This window comes from Nipponia nippon, unplaced genomic scaffold (genome assembly GCF_047370975.1).
Source record: "Nipponia nippon isolate SJK-2023a ecotype South Korea unplaced genomic scaffold, ASM4737097v1 scaffold_9, whole genome shotgun sequence".
Taxonomy (NCBI): domain Eukaryota; kingdom Metazoa; phylum Chordata; class Aves; order Pelecaniformes; family Threskiornithidae; genus Nipponia; species Nipponia nippon.
Genome location: NW_028262413.1, coordinates 3,059,924 through 3,074,318, shown reverse-complemented (window position 1 = coordinate 3,074,318; position 14,395 = coordinate 3,059,924). Strand labels below are relative to the sequence as shown.

Below are 14,395 nucleotides of genomic sequence, written 5' to 3'. Positions count from 1 at the left end.
CCCTGGCGCAGCCTGAGGCCGTTTTCTCTCGTCCTATCGCTTGTTGTTTGGGAGAGGAGCATTCAGACTCAGGCCAAAACACTCCCAAACACCAGAACCCCATTCCCACCTCTTGCAGTTTTACCGTGAACCTGAACAACGGCGACTGAAGCGGCTCTCCCACGGGCCAGTGGCAAACCTGGCCAGGCCAGGCTTGATTTTAGCTGCAGAAGAGGCAGACCCGAGAACAGGGACGCAGGAATTCCCGGCGGGATCTCTCCCGTGGCTCGGATTCCCGGGACCCCTCGAGCCCAGAGGGAAATCCCCAAACCTTTGCCCAGATTTGCCCCACTTTGCCACCGCTGCCCACCGGGCGCCCGAGCCCCCTGGGCCCTGCCCTCATCCATATTCAGGAGGGGGGCGGGGCCCGCCCCCCCGGCTATTCATTATTCATGAGCTTTCGCGCGCTTTTGCTGACCACGTGGGGCTGTTTTCGCGCGGAATCCGGCTGGGTAGGAAGAAGCGGCAGCAATGGCGGTGAGCGGCCGGGGCCGGGGCCGGGGCCGGGGCCGGGGCCGGGGCCGGGGCCGGGGCCGGTGCGGTGCGGAGCGAGCCGGGGCGCAGACCCCGGTTCTTCCCCGCCCCGGGCTTCTTGGCACCGCGGTCACGATCGTGCGGGGTCCAGAGGGGATTTCGGGGGGGGGGGGGGGGGAGGGGAATGGGGGTGCGCTCACCGGGGACACCCGAAATGGCGTGGGAAGTTTCCTACCTGCTCTGCACCGGCGAAGGGAGCCGGGGGGATCGGGGCCGTTCCCCTCCACTCCGGCTGCTCCGGGCTCGGAGGGTGGATTTCCCCCGCTCCGTGCATTTCCCTCGTCATTTGCAAGGAGGGTTAATTATTTTAATCTCTTTCCTCCCTTTCGGGAAAGCGGACTCATCGCTGATGGCCCCCATCTGGCCGCCGCCCCCGCTGCAGGGGCTCCTGGAAGCACCGGCCCCCCGCTCCCCCCGGGGCCCGGGGCTGCCCCGGCCCCCCCGCCCTCACCCTCTCCCTCCCGTCCCCGCAGGACTCCTCCGAGTCGCAGGCGGTGGCCACCAGCCCGGTCCGCAGCTCACGCCGGGGCGATCCCTTCACGTCCAGCCCCGGCCGGGACCTGCCTCCCTTCGAGGATGAGTCCGAAGGGCTGCTGGGGACCGAGGGGCTCCCCGAAGAGGAGGAGGAAGGAGAAGAGCTCATCGGGGAAGGGATGGAAAGGTAAGGACACCAGTGGGAGCCAGCTTCTGGGGTGTTGTGTCTGGGGAGGGGGTTTTGCTGACAGGAGTGGGCTCCCAGCCGCGGTGGGGTCCCTCTGCTGTGCTGGTAGCTGGGGCGAGGGGGCTGAAGAGCCGCTGGGCAGCGGAGAAAGGTCAGGGCACGGTGTGTTTGAGTCCTGGAAGCACTGAGCAAATTGCAAGCTGGGAGCAAAGTGCTGTCGCGATCCAGTGCTGGTAAACCAGGATCTCCCTGAATGCGTGCTGTGCATCCAGCCCAGCTCTTTACTCCCGCAGGTGTAAATTTTAATGTTTTTTTTACTCAGCCAGGCCTGCCGGCAAGCTGGTGAACTTTACAATATGAATGCTGGCATTCACAACCGTGGTGCCGGAGCCCTTGGCACTGCAGGGCGTCCTCCCTTGCGCAGTGCCTTCCCGCTCAACGCGCTCTGTCTTGCTCCAGAAGAACTGTCCTGACGCCTCCCCACGGTTGCCAGGAGAGGGCTGGAGAAACGCTTTCTGGAGCCTGCCTGATTCGATGCTGTGTGTGTGCGCTAGGGACTACCGCCCCATCCCCGAGCTGGATGTCTATGAAGCAGAGGGCCTGGCCTTGGACGATGAAGATGTGGAGGAGCTGACCGCCAGCCAGCGGGAAGCTGCAGAGCGAGTAATGAGGCAGCGAGACCGCGAGCTGGAGCAGGGCATGGGCCGCATGAGGAGGGGGCTGCTCTACGGTAGGTGGAGATGAGCTGTACCAACTGGGCTGCTGATCCCCATGAGGTTGACTGTGAGCCAGCCCTTGTTGGGGAGCTGGACTCTCACCCTCGGATTAGCAGGGAGGTCCCTGGAGCTCCAGTGTACTTGGGCTCTTAGTGAAATCTCTGGCTGTGGGCTTGGCTGGACTCCCCGGTGCACGATCCCTTTGATTTGGGCTTCCTAGGAGCTTGTTTGGTGCGTTCTTCTGGTTGTGTGTTCGCTGCTGAAACTAAGTCAGGATCCCGGGCCTGTATCAAGGGTTTGGGATGCTACCAAGCGTATGTTGTGGAGTTTATTGGTGTTGGCGTTCCTATAGAGACTTTTGTGGGCTGGATGGAAGGGCTTTTGATGCACTTGGAAGCCCATTCCTTGGGCTTCCTCCCTCAGTGAATTAATGGACGTGGCTGCATGCTGTTGCATACAAATCTTCTTATTCACCCCCATAAAGTCTTTAGCTACGTTGTGGAAGATGTAGGAGCCAGGCTAGAACTGGATTTAGGCTGGGCCTGGGATGGCTCTTGGTGTGTATCCCAGGCCCTGACCTCTTTGCTTCCGCAGCCCGTGCGATCCAGCTGTGACTAATCCAAAGAGTGGGAATGGGAATCCCAGCTCTTTAACAGTTTTTCCTCCCAACTCTTAGATAGTGACGATGAAGATGAAGACCGTCCTTCACGGAAGAGGCGGCTGGCAGAACGGGCTGCCGATGGCACGGAAGAGGAAGATGAAGACATGATTGAGAGCATTGAGAATCTGGAAGACATGAAAGGGCATTCGGTGAGGGAGTGGGTTTCCATGGCAGCTCCTCGTCTTGAGATCTACCACCGCTTCAAGAACTTCTTGAAGACCCATGTAGATGACCATGGGCACAATGTCTTCAAGGAGAGGATCAGCGACATGTGCAAAGGTAGGGCTGGGTGATTAGAGGCTCTCTCCTCTTTATGTGGGTCGTAGGACTTTGCAGGGATCCAGTCTGCAGGTGGCTTTTTTCTGCCTGCTCTGTTTGCCCCAGACGTTGAGTCAGCACTTTAAAAAACTCTGATGCTGATGGAGATAAAGGAATAATGGAAACATGTCTACTATTTTCTTTGATTCTGGCTGACTAATTAGAAGGCCCCTGGCGTCTGCTACTCATTAATATTCATATCGTAGAAATGCTAGCAAAAGAATATGTGGGGCAGCAGACAGTGGTCTGCGAGCTTGCGATCTGAAAGAGACAACAATTGCTTGCTGTCTGTGCCAGTTACTTTCTCACACTGGAAACTGGATTCTCCAGCGAGGGGACACAAATAGACCTTGTGACTTTGAAAACCACGTCAGTGTTGCAGCCTTGTATTCTGACTAGGCACTGCCAGAAGAAGCAGTCATTAAGGCTGTCGTTGATAAATTTTAAAAGCCAAAATTGTCACATCTAAGAACAGCTCATGTAACTGCAGTTGTTCGTAATTCTTCTTTATATTGAGGTAGAAGCTCCAGAAGCTTGAGTAGTGGATCAGGGTCAGTGTTATACAGCTAGGAAACAGAAGGCATTTGTATTGTCCCTTTCCAGGAACAAAAGACGCAGAAGGTTTTGGCCAGCCATTCAGCACAGTCGTCTCTCCTATTAACTTCTGTTTCCTGGAGGTCTGTGGGAGAGTTGTGTGTTGGGATGAGGCTTTTGAGTCTCAGGAACACCGAGCCTGGGAAGTATCTGTGCTGAACTGGAGAGGAACAATCACAAGCTTGGTACTGATGAAGAATTTGTCAGAGAAATAAACTAAAGAGAGTTTTCCACCCATTTTCAAACCGTCGACCTCTAAACATTTTTCAGAGAAGGTGCAGACATCTGCAAGCTGCACCCTGCAGGATACAGGCTTGTCTGCTCTGGCTGTCTTTTGCAGACTCCTTGAGGAGTGAGCAGGTTGAAAATACAATTGACCCCATCTTTTTCTTAAGAGAACAGAGAGAGTCTGGTGGTGAACTACGAGGATCTGGCAGCCCAGGAACACGTCCTTGCCTACTTTCTGCCTGAGGCCCCAGCAGAAATGCTGAAGATCTTTGATGAAGCAGCCAAGGAGGTGGTGTTGGCCATGTACCCCAAATATGATCGTATTGCTCAGGAGATCCATGTCCGTATCTCCCACCTCCCTCTGGTGGAAGAGTTGCGGTCGCTCAGGTAAGCAGCAGAATTACGCGCAGCGGCTGTGGGGCCTGCAGCAGGCTTTGGGGTGCTCAGGAGAACTAGTCTGTGAGCTAAAGCCTCAGGATAAGTCCAACAGGATGACTGAGCTTATTACAGAAAACGAGTCAGACTAAGGGTGAACTTTGAATGTCCCCAAAGGTAAAACACACACCCGGTGAGAAAACTCCTTCTGATAACTGTTTCTTACTAGGCCTTTGGGAGTTGTGCCTTGTAGCAAGAATATTTCCGTAGGGTGTTCTGCCTTCTGTGCCCTGCAGGCATCCAGCATCTCTCTGTCTTTCCTCAGGCAACTGCACTTGAATCAGTTGATCCGGACCAGCGGAGTGGTGACGAGTTGCACAGGGGTCCTGCCTCAGCTCAGCATGGTCAAATACAACTGCAGCAAGTGCAGCTTCATCCTGGGACCCTTTTTCCAGTCCCAGAACCAGGAGGTGAAGCCCGGTTCCTGTCCAGAGTGTCAGTCTCTTGGCCCCTTTGAAATCAACATGGAAGAGGTGAGAGATGTGCTTGCCTGGACGGGGCTGTCTGCTCGTCCTGCCCAGGCTGCTGCAGTGCCTCTTCCCCCCAGCCCTGCCTTGGCTCCCCCGCTTCGAACAGGCTTGGTGCTGGGAGAGGGCTCTGCTGCTGTATCCAGGGGTCTGTGAAGATAGATCTTGTCTGTTTGAGCTCTTGACCTGAATCTGCCCAGTTTAGCAGCCAAAAGTCATTTCCTGCCTCACTGTAAGTGTTTGGGCTGAATCTTTTGCCACAATCATCTCTGTGGTACACAGTTACCTATCCGTATTGGAGAAGTACAGACACAGACTGTCCAGCTCTCCTCCTTCCCAAGTTACATCAGCCTTTCCTGATCTGCCAGCTAAGGAAACTAGAGGAGAGTAGCGAAATCAGTGATGTGGAGCTTCTGGCTTCCGTTCTTTGCTTTGATATCTTTAACCATCACAAGGGGAGCGTCCTCCTCCCAGGAACTGGTCCAGTATTTGGGTGGACAAACACTGTGGTGGCTGAAACACAGTGGTGAGATGTGGCAAAGTGCTTTCCTGTCCCCATTGTTGTCTGTCACACCCTGGAATTGCTCCTCGCAACCTCCCTCCTCCCGTGCCCATAGTTTTCTAACAAAAGTACAGTAAATCTTTGAACGGACCTTCTCTGGTGAGGTGCCTTTGAAAAGCGTCGGCCGTGCTGATGCCCGCCAGACTTGCTGGGTAACTTTTAATTTTGTCGCTGCAGACAGTCTATCAGAACTACCAGCGCATCAAAATCCAGGAGAGCCCTGGGAAGGTAGCCGCCGGCAGGCTGCCCCGCTCCAAGGATGCCATTCTCCTCGCCGACCTGGTTGACAGCTGCAAGCCAGGGGACGAGATCGTGAGTACATTGCTGAACTCAAGTACGGGGTGAGCGCGGAGCATTTTTAAACTGTGGGGATGTGGGGAGGGAATGTCCTCGGACGCATGTGGGCAGCTACTTTTGAGATACTTTTGGTATCTTAAACCAGAGAGGGGTCTGTTTTGTAGGGTGCAGGCACTGACATACCATCTCCTGCTTCCCAGGAGCTAACAGGGATCTACCACAACAACTACGACGGCTCCTTGAACACCGCCAACGGGTTCCCAGTGTTCGCGACTGTGATCCTGGCCAACCACATCGCCAAGAAGGACAACAAGCTGGCTATTGGAGAACTGACTGATGAAGATGTGAAAGTGATTGTGGGTCTGTCCAAGGATGAGCAAATTGGGGAGAAGGTGGGTCAGCCTCAGACATCCCTTCTTTCCCTGTTGATAGCTTGCCATCACCTGGTAGCTGGATCAGAAAGTGATGAAAGGTGTCAGCTGGCTAAACAGTGGTTACAGAAACTTTTAGAAATCCTAGTTCCCTCTGAACGGTCTTCTGGTCTTCTGTAGCTCTCAGACAGCTGTTGATGAGAGTGAGTTACAGGAGGGAAGTAAATAAGAAACTTCCCTTGTAATTTTGGGGGTCAGATTTTTCTGTTTCTCCCCTTCCTTCTCTGAGCCTCCCACATCACAACAGGGCTGGAAGACGGGTGAGAGACACTCAGGCACTGCTTATATCTAATCATTATTTTCTCTCCCCATATCTCGAAAGCAAAGTGGGGGAAGTGTTCTGAGGGACCAGTGCTTGTGTCCCCAGTCCCCTTAAGGGGATGTTATTACTTAGCTTAAGTTGTGGTAGAGATCTTACCTTTGCTTCTCTCTGCGTGTTAAGACCTGAATCCAATACCTGAAAGAACAAAGCTCCTGGACTGGTGCGTGTTCAACCTCACTTGGGTCAGGTTTAAGCTCTGTAATTAGGGGACTTCACTCTGTTGCCTTGGCCATGCTGGGTTTATATTGACCGCTCTTCCCAGGGGGTGGAGCAGCTTCAATTGAGCCAGGACTGTTGTAACATCAGGAGTCTCCGGCATCAGGCTCTTAACAAAATACCCTTGAGAAACTAAGCTGGTTGTTCATAATATTTAACCGTGATGACAATTCATGTGCGGCATAGCCCATTCAACTACTATCGTATGCAGTGAGAAAGTCTCAAATCAAGGTCTCCAGCTTTGCAACAGCAGATAAGAGCCGCTGCGGTGCGCTTTGCGTACAACAGGAGTGTGGAGGCAGCGGCGGCAGCTTCTGGAACCAGACTACACAATCTGCCTTGCCCCAACAGCACCATTTTTGTGGTCACCTTTAGGGGGCTCTGGGTGGGTAGTTACCTTTGAAAAAGCCCCCTCACCTTGGGTAATAAAGGACTCTCTGGAGAGAGCAGTATCATAAGGGGAACCGTAGATACAGCGCCTTGCTGATGTTCGTGGCAAATTCTCTCCAGAATGGGAAATGGTATTCCCTGGACAACTCCTCTGGTTTTCCTTTCAGATTTTTGCCAGCATTGCCCCATCTATTTACGGGCATGAAGATATCAAGAGGGGCTTGGCTTTAGCTCTCTTCGGTGGAGAGCCCAAAAATCCAGGTGAGTGTCACTTGTGTCACGGGGCTGCTTCGCTCAGCTGAAGGCAAATGGATCTGGGTTTGTCTGCGCTGTGAGAGTGGTTAGAGTTGTCTGCGTGTCTTGCTGACAGACGAGGTAACAGACTGAGGGAGATCTGTGATGGAAGTGGCCGCTTTTATCACACTGAAAACTCTGATGTGAGAGTAGAAACACTGAGACTGAAAACAGCTCCTGCTGCAAACCTGGGCAAGTTTTTATCCCCCTTCCTCTAGGAGGTTGTGTTTGATGCCCCTTCAGAGGTTTGACCTTTTGGTGTCCTGATTTGTTATCATCTCCTTAGAAAGATGTGTTCAGCAAGGTTAGAAAAGCTGTTTTACACGTGTGGCCGCCTCCAAAGCTGACTTTTTTCCCCTCAACTTCCCTGTAAAGTGGTTTCCCTACCTATTCTCTGCCTTCCCTTCAGCTTTGTGGTGTTCAGGGCAGGGCTGCTATCAAGCCGTGCTCTCAGCTGCTAACGTGTCTCTCCCATTACTGTTGTAGGTGGCAAACACAAAGTCCGTGGTGACATCAATGTGCTCCTGTGTGGAGACCCCGGTACTGCGAAATCACAGTTTCTTAAATACATAGAGAAGGCGTCTAGCAGAGCAATCTTCACCACTGGCCAGGGTGCCTCTGCTGTGGGCCTCACAGCCTATGTGCAGAGGCACCCGGTCAGCAAGGAGTGGACTTTGGAGGCAGGAGCCCTCGTGCTGGCTGACAGGGGTGTCTGCCTGATCGATGAATTTGACAAGGTGAGGCCCGGCTTCATCTCTGTGGGAAGGATTAGCTCTGGAGGGACGGGCTGTAACCTCTGCGATGAGGAGACGCTGTAACCCAAGGTGCCATCTCCCAGCTGACCGAGACTCCTGCAGTTTCCTTAGGCCCTTGCTGGTCCATAGTGCGGTTTGGTACCTTTTCAGAGCATCAGGAGCTGATTCCCCTTGGTGTGTTGGGCAATGGGTATAGACATAGGTTCAGTTTAAGTCATTCTTGCTTTCTCATAGATGAATGATCAAGATAGGACCAGTATCCACGAAGCCATGGAGCAGCAAAGCATTTCCATCTCCAAAGCAGGCATTGTCACATCCTTGCAAGCCCGCTGCACCGTTATTGCTGCTGCCAATCCCATAGGTAAGTGCTGAGAGACCACAGGACCATCTCGGGCTTCCAGCATCAATCCGCGGTCATAAGAACTGTGGCACAGCTTCCCTTCCCTCTGCCTGGTTCCTCCCGTCTGGAGCAGAGATCAAGCAAGCAGTAAAGTCTCCAGTAAAGTGCTGGAGGTCTATGCTTGCTTCAAAGTTTCAGCCTTGGAGCCTGTGTTTGACTTCAGTGTTTGTCTCGGTGATCTAGGTGGGCGATATGACCCATCGTTGACTTTCTCGGAGAATGTAGACCTGACAGAGCCCATCATCTCTCGATTTGATATCCTGTGTGTGGTGAGAGACACAGTGGACCCAGTGCAGGTACAAGCTGTGCTATGAATCTGAGCTTGTGCTGGGCTCATGATGCTGCTGTTGGGATGCTCAGCTGCAGTTGCCTGTTGAGTTTTGCTATCCAGTGAGTGTCTTCAGTGTCTGGTATTCCACTGCTCTCTTGTAGGATGAAATGCTTGCCCGGTTCGTTGTTGGCAGCCATGTCAAGCACCACCCAGGTAGCAAAGAGGCAGTGAATGGGGACGCTGATGAGGTCATTCTTCCCAACACGTATGGGGTTGAACCCATTCCCCAGGAGATCCTGAGGAAATACATCATCTATGCCAAAGAGAAGGTCCACCCCAAACTCAACCAGATGGACCAGGACAAGGTGGCCCGGATGTACAGCGACCTCAGGAAAGAGTCTATGGTGAGAATACTGAGGAAAGGGGGGAAGAAGTGTGTATCTAGGCTGCAAATCAGCCTGAGACTGCTCCAGCATATGTTGACACATTCTTGCCATTCCTGTCACAAAAGTCTGTGCCGCTGTTTTGTGAGAGACAGGCAGATCCTGCAGTGTCTGCTGAACAGATGATTCCTCATCTAAATGCAGAGCCTTGCCTGGTGGTGATGTGTGGACTGATGGGCTGGACACATGTACTGGTGCCTGCCATGGCAAAGTCCTCTTATTGTCAGCCAGTCTGGCGGGCCCACAGGAGATGCTTGCATTTGCTCAGACCCGTATGCTCCTGGTACATCACAGGGAGCCGTTCTGTGTGGAAACGCCCTTCTCTTTTGTCCGTGGCACCTCTCAGGCTCATTTCATCTGCTCTAAGTGGAAGGTGGATTTGTTGAGGTCAGAGGGAGATTTTTGGAGCTTGGGAAAACTATATCTTTTCTAATTGGCTTTTTCTTTCTTTAACTCCTCCTAAAAGTTGCTGGAGGAAACGGGATTGCTGTTCCTGGAAGGGCAATAAACAATGGCAAAGAGGGACCCCACGTAGCATCCCCTCGCACCCTGCTGAATTAAAATGTTGAACAGGGGAGCCTGTCGCGCTCCGTGCAGAAGGTGCCAGCAGGTGGCAGAGCCTCCTTAGCCTGGGAGCCCTCAAAGGCCCAGGAGCAGCTCCCTGCCGTGTGAAGTAGGTCCTGGGCCAGAAGCTGCCTGTCTTGCCCCATGTCTTTTATCTTTCAGTAAGGAGTTGCCTCTTCCTCTCTCCCCTCAGGCAACCGGCAGCATCCCCATCACAGTGCGTCACATTGAGTCCATGATCCGGATGGCCGAGGCTCACGCCCGCATGCACCTGCGGGACTACGTGGTGGAAGATGACGTCAACATGGCCATCCGGGTGATGCTGGAGAGTTTCATCGACACGCAGAAGTTCAGCGTCATGCGGAGCATGCGCAAGGTGGGCACCGGCTGAGCCGAGGGCTGTAGCTGCACCCCAGACCCTGCGGGTTCAGCTGCAGCCTCCTTGCACCGCCCTGGCTGCGGGAAGAGGCTGTTCCGTGCTCTGCAGGGGTCTGCCCAGCAGGGTCAGGCGCTGAGCCCGCGTAAACGGAGTGCTGTGGGTCTGAAGGCACTGCTACCTGACTGCCTTTCATTAGTCTGCGGTGGGGCAATGTTTGTGTTGGCGCTGAGAAGGAAGCACGCCCCGAGCCTCTGTATCGAAAGTGCTGCCGCGTCTCTCTTCTTTTTTGAGACCTTCCCTACTATTTTGGCACAGGACTCCCGCTGCCGCTGCTGCCAGGTGATCGAGCCCGAGCAGGCAGTTAGTTTCTTCACGTTTTTTCTAGGGCTCATCAGGGAGCAGTTAACCACAGGGCAGGACTCGTTTAGTGCACAGTCTGCCCTTTCTCTGAGTGGCAGGGGCTGGCTCCAGACAGCTCTTGGCTGGCCACAGCCTGGCATTTATCCACTCTGTGTGCCTGCCCTCAGTCTGGACGACTCGTGGCCTCTCTCTTTGGCTGCAAACAGCCAGCCAAGTGTGAGCGTCTGCTGGGGAGGCGCAGGGCAGCCTGGGTTAAGGGACGCTGCTCTGCACCTTCCCCAGGGCCAGCCCTCCCGCTTGCCCCGCGGGCGGCACACCTCCACAGCAGCACACTGCCGGCCCCCGAGAGGCTCCAGGGCCCCTCCAGAGATTTGTAATGGGTGTAAGAGCAGCCGGCAGAGGAGTGTCGTCGCTCTCGCAGGGCTGCGTTTTAACTGCATGTGCAGGCAGCAGCTTGGCAAGGCCAAAGTCCTTAAGAGACACTAAGGGCGCAGGTGACAGCAGTGTCATTTGGTTCCCCTTGTGCTCTGAGGGAGGAGGGGGCTGGTTGGTGTTGGGCACGGGAGATGGCAGTGCATCATTCGGTTCCTGACCCTCTTGACTTATCTCATCCTCCCTCCCAGACGTTCTCCCGCTACCTTTCATTCAAGCGAGACAACAACGAGCTGCTGCTTTTCATCCTGAAGCAGCTGGTTGCAGAGCAGGTGATGTACCAGAGAAACCGCTATGGGGCCCAGCAAGACACCATAGAAGTCCCAGAGAAGGACCTGGTGGATAAGGTATGGGCTTATTGTAACAAGCTGCCTCTGGGGTTGATTCCTGCTCTCTCTCTGCAGCCTCAGAACCAGAGGTGTTCTCAAACTTGTAACTTCCCTTCCTCAGTTACGGTACCAGGAAAAAACTGGTGTTAATTTAACCCAGAATCAGGGCTGTCTCATTTGTCTCTGCTCCTCTCTTCTCTGGGAGTGCCAAATTCTTCCCCCTCAGTTCTCCTGCACCCCCATAAAGCTTTGGGGTTGGAGTGGTAAATCCTGCAGTACAGCTGGTGCTTTGCAGGTGAATGAGAACATGAGTTCCCTGGCACCTGCGTTTGAAGAAGCAATGAGCAGAAAAATCTGTTTTGTATGAACTTCCCCAGTCTCTCCTGAGGCTCACCCCCCTCCTCCATAGTGCGTCCTCATCCTGGTCCAGGTGCTGTGCTCCTGACTCTGCCTTTGTGTGCAAAGTATTGACCTTGCACTAGAGCAGTATTTGATTCCCGCCTTGCTGCTTTTCTGCTCCTTGCATCAAATGTGCAGAGTAACTACTTCCAGAGTCACAGCTTGGTGCTCCTGGTGTGGCCGCCCCCGGTTAGAGGTCTCCTGCAAAACTGTCTCCCACTGGGCGAGGTATTAGGGGCTTTTGGATAGTAGTTACGTTCTGGCTCTAGTGGAAGTAAAAGGACGAGCCGAGAGCAGGCAGATGCTGAGACAGCATCCTCTCTTTGCTCAGCTCAGCTCTGCCAATGCTGCTGCTTCTGACCTGCAGTCTCCCCTGCTGCTGCAGTTCTGGTTCCTGCTGAGCGGAGCAGATATTGCTGACTGTCAAAATTTTATGCATCCTCTGCTATGGAAAACCACGTGGTTCTTTTTTTTTCTTTTTTAATAAACATTTACCTCTCCCCTCCCTCCTCCCAGGCTCGGCAGATCAACATCCACAACCTCTCTGCCTTCTACGACAGTGAAGTGTTCAAGATGAACAGGTTCAGCCGGGATGTGAAGCGGAAGCTGATTGTCCAGCAGTTCTGAGGCTGGCAGCGGAGTTCGCCACGTGCTCCTGGGAGATGAGACCTCCATCTTGCAGCCCTCCCAGGAACGCTACAGAGATCACGATCCAGAGGGACTAAGGCACATTCTCTTGCTTGCTTTGTGCCTTATGGATTAAGGGAGTGCTGAGCTGCGGAAGACCTTGTAAATAGAACAGAATTAAGTAGTTAAATGCCCAGCCAAGTCTGTTTAGCAACTTTGTTCACTGTTTTGCCTTGTAGCTAAGCACAACAGGGAGAGAATTGCTGGCCACATAGATGGCATGTTTGCTGTTTGTTTGTCGCTAGTTGTTATGGGCTCATCTGCAGGAGAGACCAAGTGGGAGCATTCAAAAGCATTTGTCTGCCTTATCCACGCCCCTTGGACTGCAAGCACGCTCAGGGATTCTCTTTTCCCACCGCTGGCGACCCTGCGGCCTGCTGGGTGATAATTGAGACTGCTTTCACCTCTCCGTGAACCAGCCCGCCTCTCAGCTCCAGGCCTTTGCGCCTGACACTTGACATTTCCCCAGGTGCCCGCCTGGGTTGACCTTGTGCTTGGTTTCTGCAAGGGGGATGGGGGCAGAGGAAGGTCAGAAGTGAGATAAAACATAACTGTTTCTAATATTAGTGGTGATCTGCATGGGCAGTGAAAGCTCCTTCAGTACATGCTGGGGCCGTGTCCAGAAGCCTTAGGGAAGGGGCTTCCCCTGCCTTACTGGGTGTTATCTCCATGCAGCTGCCAGCAGATGTGAATTTATGGCTGGATCGAAGTGCTGGCACCTAAACTGCACACCATCTCCCACCCATTTGTTGAGGGTGAAGTAGCCACGGTGCTGGTTTTGGGAGTAGCAGCGGAGGAGCCCTGAGCTGGAGGTCTTCAGGCAGGATAGGGTGGGCTCAGCGTTCACATGCAATTTTCTTACTAGGTGCGTTTTGAATACATTTGGTTTTCAATACTTTTGTGTTTCCTTCTCTTTTGGGAACTCCTGCAGCCACGGGGGGAAGAAAGCCTGGATGCTGGACCAGTTTGTGGGGTTGGGTTTGGGTACAAACATCCTGTGTTCGGTCTTCAAGTTAGTGGGATCTGCCCTGGTCTCTCAGCTATGGCACATCCTCGCTGTGGGTAGATACCAGGACACGGCTGTCCACAGGACAGCGTCATGAACACTGCGGTTCCCGCCCAGGGGCTGCCTGCAGTGGCTCCTTGCCTGTCCTGCCTGCTTATCGGAGCACTGATCCCTCTGTGCGACTCTCGCCTGTAAGTGTTAGTATCACCCGGAGGCGGCCTTGTCACCGTACACATCTCCCACCTCCCTCCCTTTCCCACTCTTGGGTTAGGCAGGCTTGATCTTGTCTTGGCTGCCACTCGGATTCCAGTCTGGGAGAAGCAGTAAACCTTCTCCAAGACGCAGCTGAAGTCTGTAGCGAATGTGCTTTGCCTGGCTAGACTAGAGGACCGTGAGGTATCTCCAGCCTCCTACCGCCTGTGCTCGAGAGAATTTGTGAGCTGGCTGCCGCAATTCGGTGCCGGCCAAGGAGACGCGTCGCTGGCTGCCGGCACTGGGCGTTTGTCATGGTGATGTGCGTGCCTGTGTGTCCTCTCAGCCTGGTTGTTACTCAGGAGCTAGCAGTGCTTCAACCCTGCTGGGGGCTTAGCACATGACTCCCAGCCTGAAACTGGCTCCGAGTCTTGCCTTTTCTGTCTGCCAGCTCCCTCCTGTGTATTTGTTTAACTGTTTTGGCTGGTTTTTTTTCCCTTCCCACTGGGTCTCTGGTCTACCAGGGCTTTCTGCAGGCAGCCCACAGAGACTGGCAGGCCTTCCCTGCCTGAGCTCGCCCTTTGCTCCCTGAATGTGTGCCCGGGTGGGGTGTGCGCTGGGGAGGGCAGAGCTGCTGTGTGCCTGGAACCACCACCTGGGGAGGCCCTGGTTCCTCAGGGCTGGGTGCTGAGCTGTTAGCACTTCGCCTAACGCCAGAGGCCACGGGCAGGGGCCATCCCTGGGGAGAGCAATTGCCAACACTTGCAAGCTGTGCCCAGTTCTGCGGGAACCTGCATACCTTGCCGGGGAAAGTGCTGGCCCTGAGATAGCAAAACCAGCAGTAATGAGGGATGCAACAAGCTTGTCAAGCAAACTGAACTTTGGTGGTGTGGGGATGAACGTTGGGTGTGGGAGGAGAAAGAAGCTTTGCGTTGCACCGGACAAATACAAAATACTTCTGAAACACTTGCAACCTTGTGAAGCCTCTGCAATGCCTGTAGTGATCCATGTGG

The 14,395-nt window shown here is 53.9% G+C and overlaps 1 protein-coding gene across 1 annotated transcript; it reads left to right on the top strand.

Annotated features, from left to right (window-relative positions):
• Positions 1 to 460: 460 nt before the first annotated feature.
• MCM2 (minichromosome maintenance complex component 2) lies at positions 461 to 13,391 on the top strand. Its single transcript, XM_009469811.2, has 16 exons — positions 461 to 516; positions 1,047 to 1,234; positions 1,789 to 1,964; positions 2,627 to 2,890; positions 3,919 to 4,138; positions 4,452 to 4,659; positions 5,393 to 5,527; positions 5,713 to 5,904; positions 7,039 to 7,132; positions 7,652 to 7,902; positions 8,155 to 8,281; positions 8,504 to 8,616; positions 8,753 to 8,995; positions 9,792 to 9,974; positions 10,961 to 11,116; positions 12,014 to 13,391. Exons 1-16 carry the CDS (start codon positions 511 to 513, stop codon positions 12,122 to 12,124), a joined length of 2,667 nt encoding a protein of 888 aa, XP_009468086.1. The 5' UTR covers positions 461 to 510; the 3' UTR covers positions 12,125 to 13,391.
• Positions 13,392 to 14,395: the final 1,004 nt, after the last annotated feature.

Coding starts and splice junctions, on each gene's coding strand:
- MCM2 (XM_009469811.2), top strand. Junction 4,139..4,451: donor GAAGAGTTGCGGTCGCTCAG/GTAAGCAGCAGA, acceptor GTCTTTCCTCAG/GCAACTGCACTTGAATCAGT. Junction 7,903..8,154: donor TGATCGATGAATTTGACAAG/GTGAGGCCCGGC, acceptor GCTTTCTCATAG/ATGAATGATCAAGATAGGAC.